We start from the raw sequence: 22,729 nt of genomic DNA on the forward strand, positions 1-22,729 counted from the left end.
CTGGTCACACTGTACTTTTTTCAATTTCTTCAATAAACGCCTGCATTGCCCTCTCGTCCCCAACTCCCTGAGCTTTCTCCAATCTCTGAAATAATCCTCTGCTTACTCCCTGCATGTGTCCTTGTCCCATAGACTTAACCTGAAGTTAAATTTCCTCAGTAAGGCCCACTCTATCATCACGTATAATTAAAGGGTTTCTTGCATGTTATTCTCTCTCTTAACAGCTCCTTGCTTCCCTTATATCACTTAGCAATATTTGTAGCTTTATGCCTATTGGTATGTTTCCTTATTGAAACCCTCTGTCCCCTATGAACTCTACCTAGTGAAACAGCAAGGAAACAGTATTTTACCACTTCCAATGTGAAGAGAGAGGATGGTGTTTAGCATTCCACACACACCACCCTCTTGAGAGAGCGTGTCCCCTTCAGCTACTGCACACTGAGCACAGTTGTGTCTTATTCAGGGGTTGGGTTCCGAAGTGGCTCCCAGTGAACGATTGGCAAAAAATTTCATAGAAATAGTTTTCTTGGTAAATATAAAATACACAAAATAATAAACAAAATAAAATTGTAACTACAGAGAAAAAGAGTGAGCTCATAGTTGACTTTGTGTAGTTAAATGTATTATAATTACTGGTGGGTGAATTAATAAATTATAGGTACTAATTAAATATTTGGAATCAGTTAAATCCAGCTTTAAATGACTCTGCCTATTATTTCTTTTTTAAAGATGAATAAACAGACATCCAAAGCCACTAAATAAGTCCTCTAGTCACACGTAATCCCTTCAGATTCTGTTTTGCTAGATTTTGCAGTTTAGATATACATCTGTGGGGTTTTATTTATTTATTTTACTTTTGCTTATGAGCGTGCTGAAGGAAATCTGAAGGATAATGCATTTTCTGGTGTTCAGAATTTCTTGAGTTTGCCAGTAAAGTTTGATCTGTGTCTGCAATTTGTCTGGTGAAGTTTGATTCATGACCTCCATTGTTTTCTAGCTGATTGTCGACCTGTAATGCTGTGCTGATTCTGCAAGTCTTTAGTGATCTTCTTCTTGTCTCCCTTATGCATCAGCATATTGTTGTTAATGAAGGACTGCCTTGAAGACTTTTATGTCACTTCTCAGTTTAAAACATTTTATATACATTAAAATTAAATCAATATCATAAAATAAAATGCTCACAGTCCCCTGAAGCGAATCTTTTCTTCAAAACAGGAATCTTATTTTTAAACCATAATGACACAGTGGGGGGCAGGGTATTATATTCTGGCCTTCCTGAATAAAAATATCAAGCAAGAAAAAGCTAGAACAGTCTTTTCCATACATCAAGATGTCAATCTTAATATTGCTGACAGGTTCCTGTTTTTCGTGATACAGGGCTTTTTTTATTTTTTGTTTTTGTTTTTATTAGTAATAATTTTCAAGGTTGAATTAAGGTTCTATGGTTCTATGGGCAACACTACTATGATTCTGCTAGAACTTACCAATAACTAATTGAAACTCCATTTTTCCAAATTGTGTGTGTGTGGATGGGTGGGCGTGTTTTGGAGGCTTAAAAATGGCAATAAGCAACATCCTTCTTTGTCCTCCTAAATTCAGAACTAATTGCAAAGTAGAAGATTCAGAGAAATTGACTTATAATGTCATCCAAACCTGGATTGAAATGCAGCCATATAAGTTTCCAGGACATTCTTATCTGAAGTGACCCACTGAAGTTGCTGACACAAATGGGAAAATTGCAGACCTCTATCACAGGGCAGGAGTCTGTAAGCTTACGTCTGGACAAGCTGAGATTTCATCTTGGGGACAGGCCATGCCAGTAAGAAATAGAACATGTTTGTTTATTCCAAGATCACCTACCGTTAATAAATGAAGAGGAGAGAGTGAGAAGTAGGACTTCTAGCAGAAGGAACCTTCTGCAAATACGGGCCATATTTGTGGAATGTCAGGGAAATGGAGGGTCCCCTGACAAATAGAAGGTGTGTGTTATAGACCAGGATGTTGTTAATGAGGGAATGTTTGGGACTTGATATATCAAAAAATTCTCCTGGGCCCTATTTCCTATTGAAGACACTTCTGCATTCATTATTTTTTTCCCATAATTATCTTCACTGGAAGAATCACCTTATTAATTTCTCACTCAAAATATATAATTCAGGCAAGAATAAGGATGGAGTACATAAGCTTTTCTTGAAAAAAAAAAATCCTGGGGCACCTGGGTGGCTCAGACAGTTAAGTGTCCAACTCGTGATTTCGGCTCACTTCATGATCTCATGGATCATGGGATCGAGCCCTGTGTTGGGTTCCCCGCTCAGTGGGGAGTATGCTTGAGATTCTCTCTCTCCCTCTGCCCCTTCCCGCACTTGTACTCTCACGCTCTCTCTCTCAAATAATCTTTAAAGAAAATCCTAATCTATTCATGAAAATATTTCTCACTTGATGTTACATCATCAAATCCTCAGACACATTAGATTTGTACCAATTCTTTAATTCTCACTTTTGTGTCTCTGCTTCCTTTCTTCTTTTCTTTTGTGCAGCCTAAAATTACTAGAATAATCCCTTAGTTCATACATCACTTCCAAGCCGTCCCTACTTAAATTTATGTACCATACAAATATCAGAAATTTTACTGGACTTGTCATGTCACTGATATTAAATTCCCTCAAGCAAATGCTTTTGCAGTATGTCAGCTTCTCCAGCTGGTTTCTGATGAATCCTCTCAAACCTCATGTATCATCTTTCATTCTCCTACTTCATTTATTCAGAAAAGTATCAAACACCTAGAATGTGCCAAAAAACTACATTAGGTTGTGTGGAGTCAATATAGCTCTAAATAGACATGATCCTTGCTATGAGGAACTTACATGCTAGTGCAGAAGACAGACAAGATACAGGCAAACAGTCAAATAAAAGAAATAACTGACAGTTGAAAGGAGAGACGGTCAGTAAAAAGAATCACCTGGAGGTGGGAGTCTACTTCAGAGATCATATCTCTAAGCAGTAACACCTTAATATGAAGAAGAGTCCAGATGGAGGAAATAGCATGTTAAAAGTTCAAGTGCAGGGGGCACCTGGGTGGCAAAGTGGTTAAGCATCTGCCTTTGGCTCAGGTCATGATCCCAGGGTCCTGGGATCGAGCCCTGCATCGGGCTCCCTGCTTGGCGGGAAGCCTGCTTCTCCCTCTCCCATTCCCCCTACTTGTGTTCCCTCTCTCGCTGTCTCTCTCTCTCTCTCTCTGTCAAATAAATAAATAAATAAATTCTTTAAAAAAAAAAAAAGTTCAAGTGCAAAAAATCTTGCTCCACTCAGGCAACTGCAAGATGATGAGTAGGAGTCATTTTTGCAATGGGAAGATTGGTAGGAGATAAAATTAGCATAATAAATAGGGGCCAGGAGGGGCAGGAGCTGTACATCATGATAAAGGTTTACTTTTTATTATATAGACTAGAACTATTTGATGGAAATACAAAACAAGCAATAAATTGTAGTCACTTATGTAATTTAGTATTTCAAATACATTTTATTTAACTTATATCTAAAATGGTATCACTTAAGATGTAATAAAAATAAAATTATTTATGAGATATTAATGGGTTTTTTTGTACTAAGTCCTCAAAATCTGGTGTGTATTTTACACTTACCACACATCTCAGTTTGGACTAGCCACATTTCAAGTGCTCATTTGCCACATGTGACTAGGGGCTGCCCTACTGGAATGGGATATTAACAGGTTTTAAGCAGGAGAACGAACTGCATTAGCAAGTCACTTTGGAGTGGAGAAAGTATGGGTGAAGACAGGAATACCAGTTAAGAGGCTTTATTAAGCTTTTATTTCCTTTGGCTGCTATAACAAAGTATGCCAGATTGGCTGACTTAAAACAACAGAAATTTATTTTCTGTCTGTTTTGGAGACTAGAAGTCTAGTGTCAAGGTGTTAGCAAGACCATGTTCCCTCTGAAAACTGTAGGGAAGTATCCTTCATTGCCTCTTCGAGCTCCTTAGTGGTTGCTGGCAGTCTTGTTGCTTGACTTACAGATGCATCACTCGAATCTCTGCTTCTGCCTTCATGTGGCCTTCTGTAGATCTATGTCACTGTGTCCAGATATCCCTCTTAGAAGGACACCAGTCATATTGTATTTTTTTAAAGATTTAATTATTTGAGAGAGAAAGAAAGAAGAGAGCACGACAGGGTGAGGGGGAGAGGCAGAGAGAGAAGCAGATTCCCCACTGAGCAGGGAGCAAAATGCAGGACTCCATCCCAGGAACCAAAGGCAGACACTTAACCAACTGAGCCACTCAGGTGCCTAGTCATGTTGTAGTTATGATTCCTCCTAATCCAGTATAACCTCATTTTAACTGGATGGTATCTGCAGAGATGCTATTTCCAAATAAGGTCACATTCACAAGTTTCAGGTAGACATGAATTTTGTGGGGGGCACTAGTCAACCCAATAGAGAGGCTTATGGAATAAAAGTGGTAGCTTTTGTACACTGGGCACAGATCTATGCTCCATTTCCCATTTCCTTGCTTGTCCTTAGGTAGTGGATCCAGAGTAGTGATACTAGATAGAAAAGGAAGAAATGATTGTGAAATAGATTTCAGAAGTGTAATTAGCAGATGTCTTGAATGTGGAGAGGCCAACCCCAAACAATCTGGCGATCTTTCTCAGTCACAACTTCTCTCATAACTTTCCTGATAAGTCACTAAATGCCTACTACTTGTAACCCAGGAAATTTGTCTTCCTAGCTTCTAAAGGCGTCCAACTCAAAGACCTCTCCTTCAAGTCCCTTTTTATGAGGGCTTTCTTAATTAGCTCCACCTTAGTGAGAAGAGTATTAAACTAGAAGAAATGAAGTAGCCTGTCATATGCATAAAAGAATTCAAACATATATTTGTTTAATCCCCCATTACTGAAACTATACTGGCATTTATATACAGTACAGCATGCTCTTTAAAAAAAACAATCTGAAAACCAGAAGAGTCTTGTTAGAGTTGAAACAAAGCATCGTTCAGTTCTTATTGGGGGGAAAAATCCATATGCTTTATATCTGGGATATCGAATATAGTTATCTGGGTACAAGTATTCCCAGTGATTTCAATCTCCAAAAATATAAATTCCCAATTTACATTTTTGATGTATCTTCTTCTTAAATGAAGTAACCTAAACTCTTAAATCTGGGTATATTTTCAGTTTGTATAATCTCTCATGGGTAATGAACTCCATAAATATAAAATATGCTGTGTAATGATATGTAATCTTACTGAAATAAATCACTTCCAACGCAGTCTCAAAGTGGTTGATTGTGGAGGATGACAGTTTCCTAGTTTAGGTATAAAATTGAATGAATATAAATGTTATTTAGGTATTTGTTTTAATGATTTACTGGATATATCCTCCTTCTGTTTGGCTTTATATTTTTTGACCCATTTTTTAAAGTATATAAACATAAAATAACCCTCCTATCCTTTTACCCTTTTCTGCAACTTTTTCAGACTTTGTTTTTCCTGAGGTGTGGTGATAAAAAAACAAAGAATCTAGTAACAAGAAAGCTGCTAACAATTGTGAGATTCAGGGCCAGAACATAACTGTGGGGGCTCACAGAATGTAAGTCTAAATATTAAAATTTTAAATTAGGATTTAAAAACTGTTGAATAAAATATGTTCGATCTTCCCATCTTAACAAATATGCTTTTCTAATGACTTGGAAAGTCATGTTCCAATTAGAACTTTTTGGACTCCATAGTATGCTGTGCAGCACGGTGGCAAAGTGGGGAGCCAGTCAGACTCCAGCTTAGCTTAGCACCTTACTACCCTACGTTCTGTCCCTCATGGCCTTAGGAGCATATGTGTGATTGACCCAGTGCACACCAGGCTCTACACTGTCCCATGGCCACACCTTGGGTGACCCTCAGGAGGACCTGCTCATGTCCTGAACTGGGCAGTGAATTCCAGGGTTCTGGAGTATGGTGGGAAGGGAAATATGGCCTTCGACTGTGGCACTTCCCTTATCCCCGCAGAATACCCTCCTCACAGGCAGAAACATGGTGAGAGAACAGCCAGAGCCCGGTACTCTAATGCAAATATCTCTTACCTAATCTGAAGGACAATATTGACCAATAGAGCTATTTAAGTACATAGCTAATACTCTTCTTTTAAATTCCAATATCTGTTAGTGAAGTTGGGTAATGAGTACATAGGGACTCTTTGTGTTATTCTCCCTTTTTGTTGTATGTTAGCAATTTTCCATAACAGAAAATAAGAAAATAATACATTTTAATGTCGTCTTGAGAGTTCCAAGAAATTGTAGATTTTGTGTAAGGAGGTTTGGTTTGCGTGGTCACTGTTGTGCTTGTTTCTAATTCTACTGATGCCTTCACTGATTCATGCTCATTAAAGGTGGGTGAAAATAAGCAATGTGATCTCTATTAGATAGCCTTTGCATTTCTGAGCTCATCTTTGGACTTGGCACTACTAAGCAATCCCAATGATTTTCCCTTTAGTTTTTTGCTTCTGTTGTATATAAATAATCATTTATTACTGACATTGAAGTCCATTATAAGATGATCAAATTCTTTTTGATCTGCCTAATTTCTGGTTTAAACTGGACTCAGAACACTTTGTGAATTTTCTTGTGTTGAATTACATTACTTTTCAGTTTTATTTTATTTTATTTTATTTTTTATTTAAATAATCTCTACACCAAACATGGAGCTCAAATTCATAACCCCGAGATCAAGAGTCACATGTTCTTCTGACTAAGCCAGCCAGGCTCCTCTTACTTTTCAATTTTAAGAGTTAGTTTCTCTTGGGTCGCCTGGCAGGCTCAGTCAGTACAGAATAAGACTCTTGATTCTGGGGTCATGAGTTCAAGCCCCACGTTGGGTGAAGTTAGCTTTTCTCCTCATTTCAATACTATTTCTCTTTTCATAAACTGAACCCGTAGATCCATGACTTAGGATCTAGATTCAGGATTATACTATTTCAGGCAGTCTTTGTGTTTATTTATTTATTTTTAAGATTTTCCTTTTTCTGATTCAAACCTGCTCTTTGGGTGTGTGTCTGTGTGTGTGTGTGTGCACGTGAGTTTTGGATGATACAGAGGCTTTTGTGTTTTTCCCTTTAATCTCAAGGTATATGTTCATATAGTAGTGCTGTAATCACTATTACCTATATTTTGTATTTCAACTCTTAATTTCATTAATAAGAGTACAGTTTTTTTATTATAGATTCTAAAGCTGTGTGTAGCCCCTCATGTTCTTTTTTTTTTTTTTAATTCATTTCCTTTTCATCTCGAATTCACAGTATTCTGTGTAGGTGATTAAACTTATAATTTAATATAAATTGGAGTTGTTTCTTGGGATTATTGAATATTTTCTTTTCACCTTTACTGCACTTAGTTTTACATGCATAAATTTTTTAACAGCTCTAATAGATGAAAATAGATAGTATCTAAGGTAGAAATAAATTATGTAGAATAATAAACTGCTAGATGTTAAAATATTCATAATTATTTTATTAATCAGGAGCATCTAATAATGTAATTAAATAATGTAATTAAAACATATTCTAAAATAAGGATAAATAACTGCCAGTACTTTAACTCTCCTAGCCACTTGAGGTTTCATTTTCAAAGCCAGTTGTTAGCTTTGTTATGGTTTTGTCTCTCTTCCTGTTTTTTTTTTTTTAACCACATTTCCTCCTCTTAAGTGCATCCTAAAATGACATGTGCTTTACCTGTACACACATGAAAGTGCAAAAATTTACATATATCAGTGGTAACTGTTATGTTTTTTATGCTCAAGCATTTAATAAATATGTTCTTGATTACTAAAATTAAATTTAAGAATTTTTAAAGAAATTAGAAACTAATCATTTTATATGGACAACATATATTGTGGAAGCAGTGTCTATGACCACCCAGTGCATAAAACACAAACATACACACACACCAGAAAACATTCTAATAGCTTAAGCAGAATAAATTTTAGATTACTTTGCTTGAACTGATTGATAATATCATTGCTATCATAAGAATTTCATGCCTTTCAAATTTAGTTTTTATTTCAGTTTGCATTTGCACATTTTCCTTCCAATTTTGTGTTATAAGTTTATATTAACTTTATCATCTTATTCCTAATTTATGTTTCAAAATGCATTGCTGGCGGGGCATGTGGGTGGCTCAGTCGCTGGGCGTCTGCCTTCGGCTCAGGTCATGATCCCAGGGTCCTGGGATCGAGCCCCGCATCAGGCTCCCTGCTCCGTGGGAAGCCTGCTTCTCCCTCTCCCACTCCCCCTGCTTGTGTTCCTGCTCTCGCTGTCTCTCTCTCTGTCAAATAAATAAATATTTTTAAAAAATGCATTGCTGGCATTGCATATTTCTAGTATGGGTATTCTATGGAATCTCAGCTTTTATCGGAAATAAAGATTCCTAAGCAATCTCAAATTGTTTTCACAGCAAAGAAAAAATGACTTAATAGAGTCTGCAGGAGAATATATACAGGATGAACATAAAAACACAGTTGAATTATCGTACATTTGGTATGCAATATGCAATATGCAAGCAGCAATACTGCTTGAAGGTTTTTTCAGAGTCAGAATATCTTTATAGAAAGGACATCAGGGTTTGGAGACAAGGAGAGTTTTCATCTTGGGTGTTTCACTTACTAGCTTGTGTGACCTTTAGCGACTGATTTCAGTTTACTAAGTATCAATTTCCTGCTTTAAAAAAGGACACAGACTTGGGGCGCCTGGGTGGCTCAGTCGGTTAAGCATCTCCCTTCGGCTCAGGTCGTGATCTCAGGGTCCTGGGATCGAGCCCCGCATCGGGCTGCCTGCTCGGCGGGAAGCCTGCTTCTCCCTCTCCCACTCCCCCTGCTTGTGTTCCCTCTCTCGCTGTGTCTCTGTCAGATAAATAAATAAAATCTTTAAAAAAAAAAAAAAAAAAAAGGACAGACATGGTATGTTCTTGAGAGGATTCACGTATATTACATGGTATGGTGCCTGGCATGTAACTACATGCTGTAAGTATCATCTATTATTGTTAGTCATAGCTGTTGTAGTAAAGATTACAGAATGAGAGGGAATGTGATTATAAATAAATATTCTTGGCAAGTTTGTAAATTATATACATTTTCTTTGGTTTATATGCGTTTATTTATGATATCTAACTTATTATACAGATGTTATTAAATTACTCTTAATGTCAGATAAAATTATTTGGAAACTTGTGGAGAAAAACTATCATGTATATTTTTCATATAGCAATGTTATATAATATTTAAAACCTCCACATATTCAGGACCAAGATCAGGCAGAAATGTAAAATAACACCAAATATAAATAATGAAATTTCTCTTTCTCATCCCGTAATTTAGTCATATATATGTGTATATCTATATATCTATATCTATATCTATAGTTGTTTGTTTTTTACAGAATCTGCTAGTCTTTTTTCTTTGGGTTTATTCTAAGAACACATAGGTTTTATTAATCTTAAATGAGGAAAAAAAAGGTTTGTTTTGTTAAGTATTGATACTGTCATTCCTTGGAATGGAAAATGTAGAAACAAAGAGATATTTTGTCAGAGGTATAGATTTATTTATAAAATTTATCTACCAGAAGTTGAGTTGTTTCAATTCTCCTCTATCCCTCTGAGAGAGGTTAGAAGAAGAAATTACAATGTTTGTTTATATAGGAAAATACCAAAAGAGAGACACATTAAGTCACATGTGTAAATGAATTCTATACTTTCTGACACAGACTTGATTTAGCACTCTAGTCTTTTTTTTTTTTTTTTTAAGATTTTATTTATTTGACAGGGAGAGACACAGTGAGAGAGGGAACACAAGCAGGGGGAGTGGGAGAGGGAGAAGCAGGCTTCCCGCCGAGCAGGGAGCCCGATGTGGGGCTCGATCCCAGGACCCCGGGATCATGACCTGAGCCGAAGGCAGGCGCTGAACGGCTGAGCCACCCAGGCGCCCCTTAGCCACTCTAGTCTTATTCCTCACTATTGTCCCTTTCACAGTCTCCCCTTAGGCAAGTTTCAACTAGTAGCTGTTTCTGTATATCTTTGTCAGGGTCTCTCCGACTTCTAAATATTTGCAAATGTTCTTGTCTAAGAAACGGCCCTTATCCCTTACACTCCTAGTTGGCTTCTAATAATTCATTTTTCTAGTTTTAGCTGGGGTGTCAGTACATTCTGCATTTCAATTATTTAACTCTCCTATACGCCTCCAGCCATCTCTGTAGTCCCTTTACTTTATGTATTGAATAATAATTTTTTTAATATCTCTGCCTTTCACAGTGGAAGTTTCTTTATAAAAGGGGCTAAACCTTTTTTTTTTTTTTTAATTGAGATATGGATTTTTTTTTCCCCTGGTATAGTTGACACACAATATTATATTAGTCTCAGGCTTACAACTTAGTGATTTGACAAGTTTATACATTAGGAGGGGTATGCCTTTTTTTTTTTCCCTTTATGTCCCTTGTACCATAATATGAACTTAATAAAAATTATAGTTGAATTAAGGAATATAATATATTTGCATCATGAAGGTGAAATGTCTGTCTCTATACTGAAATCAATAATTTAAATAAAAACTTTTATTATATCAAATCAGCATGAAATTAAAAATATATGATGATGCTTTATTTCTAGTCTTCTGATATCTATTTATATAGCTAATACAGATTCATTTTTTATATAAATAACAATTATTAGCAAGCTCACCATCTAATAATAGCTATTTTTATGGTCTATTTTCTATTTGATTATAATACTCTTTTTATCTCATGTTAAATTTATTAATTCATAAATAGCCATCAGTCTTGCAGAAATGCAAATGCCCCATGGAGAATTATCTTCCAAAACCTGTAGAGACTTTATTTAATCATCTAATTGTATGTTACAGAAATTTATCAGAAACTTTCATATATTTTCTTCCTACTATTACACTAAACAAAATATTTGGTCCTTAAGTATATACACCTAAGTCTATTAGAAACTTATATTTTACTCTCCACTTTTGAATATAGCATACAAGTGCATAAGTAACAAATAATTCAAATATGACATATTTGTTGTTGTGAAAATGCCTGCAAATGGAAGTAGCAATGAATTCCATTAGAAATGCCCTTTTTTTTTTTTTTTAAAATTTCTGAAATATTCTTGATGTAGGGTTTGTTTTGCTTTGATTAGGCTATTGGTTATTGAAGCTGTTTGAATTTTTTTGTTTATCATAAATTGAATTTTCTGAGTCTTATAATTCAGACCAATGAACCAGAGTTTAGCAGTCTTTCCCACTCCTATCTTCAGGATGGGAGCCCTTGAAAATAGAACTGTGAGCAAAGCATAATGCATTTGCTGCCTTTCCTCCTTGCTTTTTGCATTAGTGCATAGTCTCTAATTCATGTGCAAATGTTCATATATCTAGAGATTTATAACAAAACTTGCTTTTCCAATACTTATTCCTCCAACCTATTTCAAAAACAGATAAATTTTTCTAAATAGCCCTTCAATGATAGCAATCTTTATTGCTTCCTTTGCTTATTACTACTTCTCCCTGCTCTTTTTCCTTAGCCCAATATAAGTCTAAATAAACACAACTTGTTACTTCTCATTTTAAATTGAGTTTGCAAAATGTGGCCACATTTTCACTTATCCTTTTCATACAGTTAAAATCTTACCTCACCTGCATGACATCTTTCTGAATTACCTAATCTCCATTTCATTTTGGTCTGAAGAGCAGCACTAGAAGTTTTGTTGATAGGTTAAGTTAGAAGGTTTGAGACATTAAGAGCCCATAATTTTTTTTTTGTATTTCAATAAGCCACATAAATTTGTTTGCGTAAATTATGTATGAAGTTTGTTAACTCTGATTACATGCAAATCTCAGGCAGAATTAAGGGCAAGAGGGGATGGGCAGAGGAAGGAAATGGAAGGGAAGGTAGAGGAGGGGAAAGGAGGAAAGTGTTCTTCTTAGTGAGGTTTGTGATGACTACCATCCCTTCTTGGAAAAAAGATGAATTAAATCAGCTTTAATCGTTAACATATTATGTAACTATTTTATTGAGCATTCAAATTTAAAGAAAACAAAAGAAGTTATCCTTTTTTAAAAAGTTTTATTAGCGGTCTTTATGTATTGACATATAGAATTTTCTGTAATTGTTTTTTAACATTTATTTAAATTCAGTTAATTAATATATAATGTATTATTGGTTTCAGAGGTACAGGCCTGTGATTCATCAGTCTTATATAATACCCAGTGCTCATTACATCACATGCCCTCCTTAATGTCTAGCACCCAGTTACCCCATCCTTCCGTTCCCCTCCCCTCCAGCAACCCTCAGAAAGCAAGTTAAGTAAAGCAGAATCTAGTAGAATCACATGAACTTACTTGGAAAATTTGTCAAGATTTCTAAATTATATTATTCTCATTAAAAATGGGTGATAATGGTAGTAAAAACCCCAAGATGAGGTATGATCATGTAAATACAGTATTTTGAGATGTGCCAGGCACACAGTAGACTAACACACTGCATGGTGACTAAGCTCAAGATCCTCTTTTAAGTGACACATCTAGGAATGAGAACAGGAGTCCCCAACCAGAAGCTCAGTCAAATTAGTAGACCAGAATAAGTGCATTTGCATTTGAGATATGAAATCCCAAACTTCATGTATTACTTCCCTTACCTAGTTATGACAGAATTTGATTAAGTGTCAAATCTCATATAGATTCCTAAATGTGTAGATTTCAGGAGAGGATTAAGAGGAAAAAAATGAAATTAAAGAGAAACTAAATGAAACCCACTGAGTAGTATTATGTTCTGGTTTTAAAGGTAAATGTTCTGAAACTAGATCAATAAAATCCTATCAATTCAATTTACAAAACAAAAAACAGCCAACAAGAAACCCAGGATAAGCATTTGGTCTTGGATTTAAGCAATCCTGGCTCTCTAGTGTTCAACTGTAGTTCTCCCTCAGTGGTTTCTGTACTAACAGATGCCAAAGGTGGAGTACTTATGACTAGAAAATAAAAGTTATGAATATTTAAGCTGATATGCAAAGCACCAACAGAGCAAAGTATACACGCAGATAATCATGAATTGTACACTAATCAAATTTTAATAAGCGGGAGACATTAGTGTAGAAGCACAAGACTTACCAACGTGTTGTTTCCTTTTTTTTTTTTTTTTCATTTTGCAGGAAAAAGTCCAGCATTTACAGAAGGCTTTTGCTTCCAGAGTAGATAAATCCACACAGACTGAACTTCTAGGCTATGATGTAAGTAGCTATATAAAACCATTTTATTTTCTTTATTGGTATTCAGACCTCCACAGCTTATTTACCTCTGTTGCTGTGTCCATGCATTGATTTAATAGGATTTAGTGGCTCGCCATTCATCTTTTGCTCTTAAATAATCCCAAATACCTTCTGGAAGTGAAAAAGATAATTACAGGCACCAACTAGCATACCAATGTCTTATTATTTTTTTTTTTTTTTAAGCTAACATCCCTCATATAGTCTTTGAATTAGTGAATTCGCAGACATGTGGAAGATACATATTAGAATACTAGCACAATTTATTTTTAGGAAAGTACTAATTTATTTATTAACAGTTTAATAAAGTTATGTTCACAGTCACCAAGGGCCAGGCACATCATTTTTACATTCTGATACATAAAAGGAAACACAGCTTTGCAGAGAAATTTACAATACTATTTTAGCTTTTGGGCTTCAGTGCAAGCTGCAGAAAGTAATTTAATTGAAAGTTAGCATTTTTTTCCTAGTGTGAAATACTTGTTGAATTGTCAAAATAGGAATGTAAAACATGTGTTGATACAAGATTGCTTCTACTAACACTGGATGATTTTGGATAACTTTGATTTAAATTCCTATCTTTTCTTAAATGAAGCTATAAGATTTTCACTTTACCTAAGTTGATGACTCTAAACTTCCTTTTAGTGAAAATATAAAGGAATTATCTTCTTTATCCTGCATCTAACATTTGTTAGAACTCCCTCTTCTCTTTGAAAACATTAATATTATTTTTAGCACTTTATTGACAAGTAAGATTAGAAGAGATGCTTTTAAGGTGTTTCATGACGGTGTATAATAATAAAATGTAAGTTTATCTGCATGCCCTCATTAAATAACATAAATATGAATGTTATTTTTGTGTTGCCTTGCAAATTATGTTGTTATATTTAACTAAATGCTACTTGTCTCTATTAGGAAGTAAACTAAAGTTTTGAATTCCAGCACAAATTGTTTTCAGCTACTTATATATGTTCTTTTTAAATTTAAAAACAACATTAAAAGCTATGCTTTTCTTTTGAATTTTTCTGTTACATACATTTTAAGATATGTTTATTATAGACACCTAAATATTCTAGATATGAATATTGTGACTACAGTACTTCTTGCTTGAATACCAGTGTTATATATGATTTAAATGGTGGTAATATTTCCTATTTTAAAATAGAAGTGATTTCTAAGTTCAAGCAGGATTTACCACAAGTATTTTAATTTTATCTCTTTTGAAGGAGGTTTTTTTTTCCCCCATTTAAAGTTTTTTGATATGTATTATTTGTATATTAGTACCTAGGTTATAAGCTCAGTATGTATTTTACAAATAATAACCTATATCTTTTTAAATCTGCAAGCCATTTGTCCAACAAGACTAATAAATTAATAGTTTCCATTAAATCATATTCAAACATAACACAGTTATAAGTTAACTTATTCACTACCACATGGTCTTTGTGGAAGTCTAGTTATTAAAAGTAATGTATTCTTCAACAAGGAAAGAGGAAAACACGTATGTATTGGGACTCAAATATTCCACTTTACTCAATACGGAAATGATGTTTGGGAGACTCAGTTCCAAATTTCTAAAGGACTGAATATAAAGATAGAATGTGAGATCTATAGCAGTATTAGTGACTGCAAGTGAGAAACAGTTGCTAAGAGATGAATGGTTCCGGTGGGGGAGATAATTAAATTGTGTCTTGTTTATTTGTCTCTCTGTGCCCCATCATGTTCTTGTTTCTATGAGGTTTGTTATATCAATATTACAGTTTCTCTAAACATTTAAATAAAAATTTAAAATAGAGCCATGAACATAGGTAATCCTTATTAAATCTTCATTGTTCCTAGCTTCTTTTCATATCTGACAGTGAAAATTTATTGTATTTTACTGGGTTGAATTAAGGCTAAGAATAATAATTTCTTGGTATTGAGTCCTTTCAGGATCCCTTTGTATAAGTGTTTGGTTTGACTTAGGTAGTCATTAGCATACATTAATAATCTGTTCTAAAGATTTCATATTTTACATTTCCTGGTGGTAGATTCTAGGATATAATCATCAGAATCAGAAAGGAATTACCAAAGATACGCATATAGAACCTCATGGCACTAACTGGATGTTACTGTCATAATAGACTTTGGGGCATTTTGTATGGAAAACACTGGGGAGGGAAATATTTTTAAAAAGCAAATTAGAAATAGGTAAAGCATTTTAAATGTGATAAATTGTGACTATTGGGAATATATGACTTATCAACAATGTATTTTTATTTTCTATGACTGGGATATATTTTCTATACTTTTCAATATCTAGTCATAAATTTTTCACTTTTTCATATGCAATAAGAATAATTGATTATCCTTTGACTTATAACATTTGCTCACATTTTTATCAGGAAATAGTCTGACATTTTGTTTTCATAAATATATATTCACATATATACTATAGCTATTTAACAATTTGCAATAGTATTTGTCAGAGAAAATATGAAAAATCTTGTAGAAATCTTATACATTATGAATGATACTTATACTCTCTTGCTTGCTTTCTAAAGCTGTCAATATTAGCCACAAATTGTTCTTTACAGATCAGTATGGATCATGTTTCAATGATATGAATGTCAGAATAGGAGAGACTACCAGTATCTGCTAATATAATATTCTTGGGAAGATAGTCGTTACTACACATTTTGCTTAAAATAGGAAATAGAATCCTTGAAAGGTGTGAATTATAATGAAAACCACTAGAAGAAATTTCTGAAAATCCTCTACAGTGAATAAGTTCAAAGATTCATATAATAAACTACTTCTATCTTGTAATAGATTTATCAGGAGACTTGAAACTAATGTTAGTGTACAGTGTGCTTTGATTTCTAATGCATAGGACAAAGATGATTTAAAAATAAATTCAGAGTGTTTCAGCAAAGGCCTATATACACAATAGTTCTTGTGATGATGAAGGAGATTGTTAAATAATTGATGAATGTGTCTTCAATAATCAATGCCAGTTTAACCGCTTTCACCTTCCTCTGTCTACACTGACTTAGTTTATTGAAAGATCAAAAATAATTTCTTAGGTGTCACTTGTGTTATTAAAACAGGATAGAAGATGAATATAGTCAAGTAACAATGTTGCCAATTGCAAGATTATACTAAGAGGTAGAGATTTTTCTGATTACATTAATTATATAAATAAATGCTTCAGCATAGAACGTAAGCTATCTGTAAATATTTTATAGTTTGAACTCATGCAAATAACATTTTGGTTTAAATAATTGGGAAGGAATAGCCAAAATGCAGTGAAGATTTTATATTCTAACACGGCAAAAATTCAGGTACTTTTTTTTAATTTGGCATCTATATGGAGAGGTTTTTTTTTAACTTCCTTTTGATGTTCTACAGAAGGTTATCTTTTTAAATGTAGTTGATTTACTTTAAGTATAAATTTTCTTTTCAATTAGTGCCTGAACTTAGAACAATTGGAGTCTCTAGAGGAGTCTACCTTTAATCAGCATATATTTTTTTTATATTTTATACTTATATTTAATAAGTGTTAGTCTTGAACTTGCAATTTTTTGTTCATATTTCTTTAAGAGTTTTGACATTATCAAGTATTTCATCAAATTTATTAATTACTGTTAGTCTTAATATCATTAATGGTTTCATTTGGCTACTTAAAACTGAATTGTGGCATCACACATATTTTGTCTAAGTCATGGGTGAGGGAAGCATAACTCAGTTTAGAAAAGTATGATCATACCACTATGTATTTTTCAAACATTTTAATAACATAGTCTCTAAATGATGGGATTTGCTTTATAAATGAAGTTTTCTACTTATATGCTAGGGAAATAATACTAGTTGCATTATGAATACACATTTTGAAGGAAAAACTCAATGTAGTTGTCTGTGTATTCTCAATCTATACTACTTTTCTTAGATTTAATTTTGGTCTAAGATCTAATTTAATTTCCTACTATAGTTAATAGTGTAAGGAAATTCTAACAAATATGAGAATAGTTCATCATGTAAAGAGTAAGAATGATTAGGGGATTTTTTTTTTTTTTTGAAGATTTTATTTGAGAGAGAGAGACAGAGATAGAGCACGAGTGGGGAGGTGAGGGAGAAGCAGACTCACCACTGAGCAGGGTCCTGGGATCATGACAGCTGAAGGCAGATTCTTAACTGATTGAGCCACCCAGGTGCCCCAAGAATTATTAGTTTTACCGTAATTGTTTTATTAGCTATTATATAGAGCAAGAGAGTATTTTGTGTTATGCAACTATATTATGTCAGCCTATGGATTAAGCCTAATTGTAAGAATTGAATAATTATCAATTAGGCTTTCTAGTTCAGTCGCTAATAATCCATAGTTTGTTAAAGCTATCTATTTTTGATCCATCCATTGCTGTTGTTTTTCATAACTTCAGTGCTTCTGATCATGTCAGGGTGCCCCAGCATTTAGCAGATGAGTGCCTTCTCCCCATATACTTCATTTATATTTACCTATATCAAGTATTTCTGTTTGTTTTTATAAATTTAAATAAAATCAAGTTTAAAAACTGATATATTCCAATTTTTCTTTTGAACTACAGTTCTTCATATTACATTAAGGATAAGTTTCAGACAAAACCATCGATTAAAAACACAAGATATATGATCAGCTGCTGTAGGTACTTACTAATACTTAGTGGAAGAATCACAGCTTATCCCGTGGTGAAGTTTTAAGGGCATCACTTTTGAAAATCCATACATGCATTTATTCAACAAATACTAAATGCCCCATGGAAGTGAGGCTCTGTCCTAGGTACTTAGGATACATCCTTCAATCAAACCACAAATATTCCCTATGGAGCCTGCATTTTTTGACAGCATACTTATAATAAATAATATAAGGAAAGTATATAGTATGTCAGAAGGTGCTAGGTGCAATATAAAAAGGAAAAATAGCACAGGGAAAGGGTAATTGTGAATGTAGAGGTGAGGGTCAAGACTATGATAAAAAATTTTAAACAGGGTCATCTAGGCTGGTCTGAGGGTGAGATGTGAGGCTTGAAGGTGGTGAGGTAAAAATCACATTTAGTCAGGGGCACCTGGGTGGCTGAGGTGGTTAAGTGTCTGCCTTCAGCTCAGGTCATGATCCCAGGGTCCTGGGATCAAGCCCTGCATCGGACTCCCTGCTCAGTGGGGAGCCTTCTTCTCCCTCTGCCTACCACTCCCCCTGCTTGTGCTGTCTGTCTCTCTCTGTCAAATAAATAAATAAAATAAAATCTTCTTTAAAAATCACATTTAGTCAGAAATCCTTTTGTGATATGCTCCTTGAACACCCCTGAAAGACCCTCAGTCAGTAAGAACAAATTGCTTTATCTTTGCAGCAGTCCTGGGTAAGAATAGTTGGCTTCATTTGTAGGCCGTGTGGTATGAAAAAATGCATTCTATACCATTATACCCCAGAATCAGACCCCATGCATCAAGAGACTCACACTAGGGGAATACAGACCACCTGTGGAAATAGCCTACTCAGGCTCCTGCTATCATATCCACTTAGCAGAAGCACTGAGAAGAAAGCTAGGTCCTATCAGCCATACCATGTAAATTGCATTCACTTTTCCTCTCTTTTTTTGCATAGGCTCTGTCTACCTCCTCCTCTCAATGTACCACTCTTCTCCCAGCTCAGGAAGAGTTGAATTTAGATACTTTAAATGTATAATTAGACTTCATTGTATATCAGCACATCCCATTATTCAGAGGTGTACCACTAAAGCCAACAAATGTAAAAATCACTCAATAGTTACTTGGTGAAAAAATAAATGAATAGATTAGCTAAAAGACTCTCATGTTATTTTTATAATCCTAACGATCTAAAACAAATCAGTATACATTGTTTTATTTTATTAACAAATACAGAGTGCATATTGTTGTTCTACATTATTCTGTATCATTTTGTTACATCTAACAAATGTTTCAAAATGGCCACTTTGTGCCTTTTAGAACAAAGCATTAAATGTAAATCAGTGTAGATAACCAGTGATTTTTAAAACATGAGTGCCAACATGCAGTTTCCTTTATAATATTGCATTGAATGCTTCCTTCTAAAATCCTGAATTTTTACCTAGGAGCTAGATCATTCCTGGAATGCCTCCAGGTCTTTATTTCAGCTTTGACTGCATAGAATCAGTATGACTTAACTGATAATCCTTTTGTTAAGAGAATTTATAGTTGAAATCCTTTTGGGAAAAATCGCAAGGATAGGTGTTAAAAAAAAAAAAAGCTCTTATAATTGTAAAAATATTCATCAAAATGAAACAATAAAAGAACACATAGACATACAAATTTTATCTATCTTATGTGGGGAGGAAAAATAAATTTCCCTCTACTCTTCTAGTTTCTTGGCTGAGACCTACCTGTAAAAACAAATAAACAGGAGAAAAACAAGTTTAGTGACATGTATACCTCCAGTATAAATGGGAAATACCCAGAAAAACCAAGTAACTCCCTGAAATGGTCCACGTCACCATCTTAAATACAACCTCCAGCTAAAGACAAAAGGTGATGCTGCGGGGTTGGGGACATAGGAGAGACTAGTTACGGGAGATTACCAGGAAAAGCATAGTAAAAAGGGTAAAACTGTTATGCAGATTTAAGACTGTCTTCTCCATTGATAAGAGTTTCTAGAGATTGAGAGTTGTCCTCTTCTTCCTGGTAGAGAGAGACCTTTACAAGTGAGGATTTCCATTATACATGTAACTTTATTTTATAAAACAGTAACTTGTATTCCATTTTCTGAGCTTCTCCTGTGTCTGTGTTTCTTAAAAATACCCAGCTAAAGGGGCGCCTGAGTGGCTCAGTTGGTTAAGCGACTGCCTTCGGCTCAGGTCATGATCCTGGAGTCCCGGGATCGAGTCCCGCATCGGGCTCCCTGCTCGGCAGGGAGTCTGCTTCTCCCTCCGACCCTCCCCCCTCTCATGTGCTTGCTCTCTCTCATTCTCTCTCTCTCAAATAAATAAATAAAATCTTTAAAAAAAAAAAAATACCCAGCTAAAGATAATTCTTATGCTAAAGAGGCATATTCTGGGTGGCATATATTTGTTCTCCTCCAATTAGTAATAATAATTATAATATTTGCTGAAAAATATGTTCATTTAGTAATAGTGTTGATAAAAGAGAAAAGTTGATACTTGTTGAAAAGAAAATTTCTTTCAACCCACATCACCTTCTATCTCCTATATCACCAGCTCTATAGGAAATCTAGATTTAATTACAAAATTTCTGAGTTTTCTTAGACAACTTTAGAAGTCTTTTTAGAATTTTCCAGTGTGCTAAGTGTGTATTGCATGACAGGAAGTCCTGTCTGAAGGAATTTTCACCACCCTGTGGAAGAAAATACAATGTATACACTAAGGGCATATTTCAGTGACTATTTGTGATACATTATGTAATTGGAGTTATTCATCATAATTGTCAGGGAGCCCTCTTGCTCAACTATAGAACCCAACAGTTAATTTCTTACTACATTTTCTTGTGGCACTGACAGTGACTGGAACATTCTAACCGCCAGACCAGAAAAGCCCTAGTAGCAATGGAATACTTAGAACACCCCCTTTTCTGTCCATGATCATGTACTGAACATGCAGTGATCCCTTATCCATGATCATGTGCTCTCTGCCTGCTCTCTTGAACTACCCTCCCAACCTCTCCTTATAAAACTCCAGGTGTCCCTCTTCTTGGCTGATGGGTTGATTGTTAAGGCTTGAGCCTACCACCTGCCCTGGCTGCAGGCACCAAAAATAAATCTCCCCCTTTCTCTTTTCCAGACTCTCCTCTCTTGAGTTATGGGCTTCTCTTGTGATGAGTTTATTCAGCAACCATGTTTGCAAACCCAGCCAAGAGCTAAGCTTTTGATTTATCTACCCCCCTAGCTATTCCCTGGGATGGAGCAGTTGGCCAGGACAGTGCACCAGGGCTTGCCCATTTATTTCCTAAGTTAAGGGTTGTGATAGATCATTTGGTAACATAATTTATATTAATTTAAGTTCTAAGACTTTGCTCAGGTACTTGGTCAACATATATCTTTGTAGATTTATATTAATTCATGTCTAAGGAAAACATTGCTTTCCTTTAATGTGGTCTACAATCAAGAAAAATCTGGAAAAGCAAATTTACTATTTAAATATTTACAAATGTATTGAAACTATACACACAGATACAGACACACAGACACACATCAAAGCACATAGTCTCTGAACACACAACTGCATGATATAGGTACAAAACAGAATCTGCTTTTATTGACTATTTGTACTTATTATAGAAATTAAGATTAGATGCAAATATATTAATTTTTGTATATAATAATTTACAGAAATCCTACTGTACACTAATATAATGTTTAAAATGGTTATTTGTATTTTAATATTAAATCATATTTATACAACTATTTGTTACCTAACTTTATTAGTATGAATTAATATTAAGGTATTTTCTTTTAAAGGTAAAAGTCACATTGACTCTCTAGAAACATTACTTTTTCAATATGCAGAAATCATAAAACTATATATTCTAGACTGAAACAATGAGGGTATGGCAAAATTTGTCATAATAATGACATATTTATTATTATGTCCATAGTTATGACAGTGTTGTTGGGTTTTTTTTTTTCTTCACTCCACCACCTGATGGCTATTCTATCTTGTCATACAGTTAAGCCTTTGTTTCATTAGGCTATCAGATTTAATTAATTTAATTATTTTTTCCTTTAGTTTTCTTGTGTGATTTACTATTCTCTGACAACCCTCCTACTTGTACTTGATTTAGCAACACAAAAGGATAATATCTGTAAAGATCATTAGCCCTCATAATGGTCTTGCTCTATCAAAAAGTTTCTCAAACACTTGACTCATGCTTTGGGACTTGAGAATACCTAGTGTGTATATTGGGGTGGGGGGAGCCGGTGATGGGGGGAAGGAGTAATTTTTCCTCTATCTTTCTAATTTCTTGGCTGTAATTACCTCTGTAATAAAAGAGAGATTAACAAGTTAAATAATATGTATACCTCCTATATACACAGGAGATATCTAGGAAAATTAAGTTGACTCCTGAAATGGCCCAAGTCATTATCTTAAATACCATCTCCAGGTAAAGACAAAAGAAAGATGGGGGTTGGAGAGGCCAGTTGTGGAAGATTACCAAGAAGAACACAGTGAACAAGAGTGAGGTTGTTATGCAGATTTAAGTCTATGCCTTCTCTCTTGATTAGTTTCTAGAGATTTGATCATCCCCTTTTGCTAGTACAGAAAGAGAGATACCCTTTCAAATGGAGATTTCCTTTATTAAGTATAAATGACCTTTACAAAAGGTAACTTCTACTTGGTTTTGAGAGCTATCCTTGTGTCTGCAGCCTCTTAAGAATAACCAGTTCAAGT

General features: G+C 34.6%; 1 protein-coding gene across 7 annotated transcripts in view; it reads left to right on the forward strand.

The window, feature by feature from the left end:
- The window catches only part of CCSER1 (coiled-coil serine rich protein 1), a 1,349,277-nt gene that overhangs the window by 696,487 nt on the left and 630,061 nt on the right, over positions 1-22,729 (forward strand). For all 7 annotated transcript variants that reach the window (XM_032400829.1, XM_032400826.1, XM_032400831.1 and 4 more), the window contains one exon: positions 13,206-13,283. In XM_032400829.1, the coding sequence (XP_032256720.1) occupies positions 13,206-13,283 (78 nt within the window). The remainder of the gene's footprint in view (positions 1-13,205; positions 13,284-22,729) is intronic.

Source organism: Phoca vitulina, unplaced genomic scaffold, assembly GCF_004348235.1.
Source record: "Phoca vitulina isolate PV1807 unplaced genomic scaffold, GSC_HSeal_1.0 scaffold3, whole genome shotgun sequence".
Classification (NCBI taxonomy): domain Eukaryota; kingdom Metazoa; phylum Chordata; class Mammalia; order Carnivora; family Phocidae; genus Phoca; species Phoca vitulina.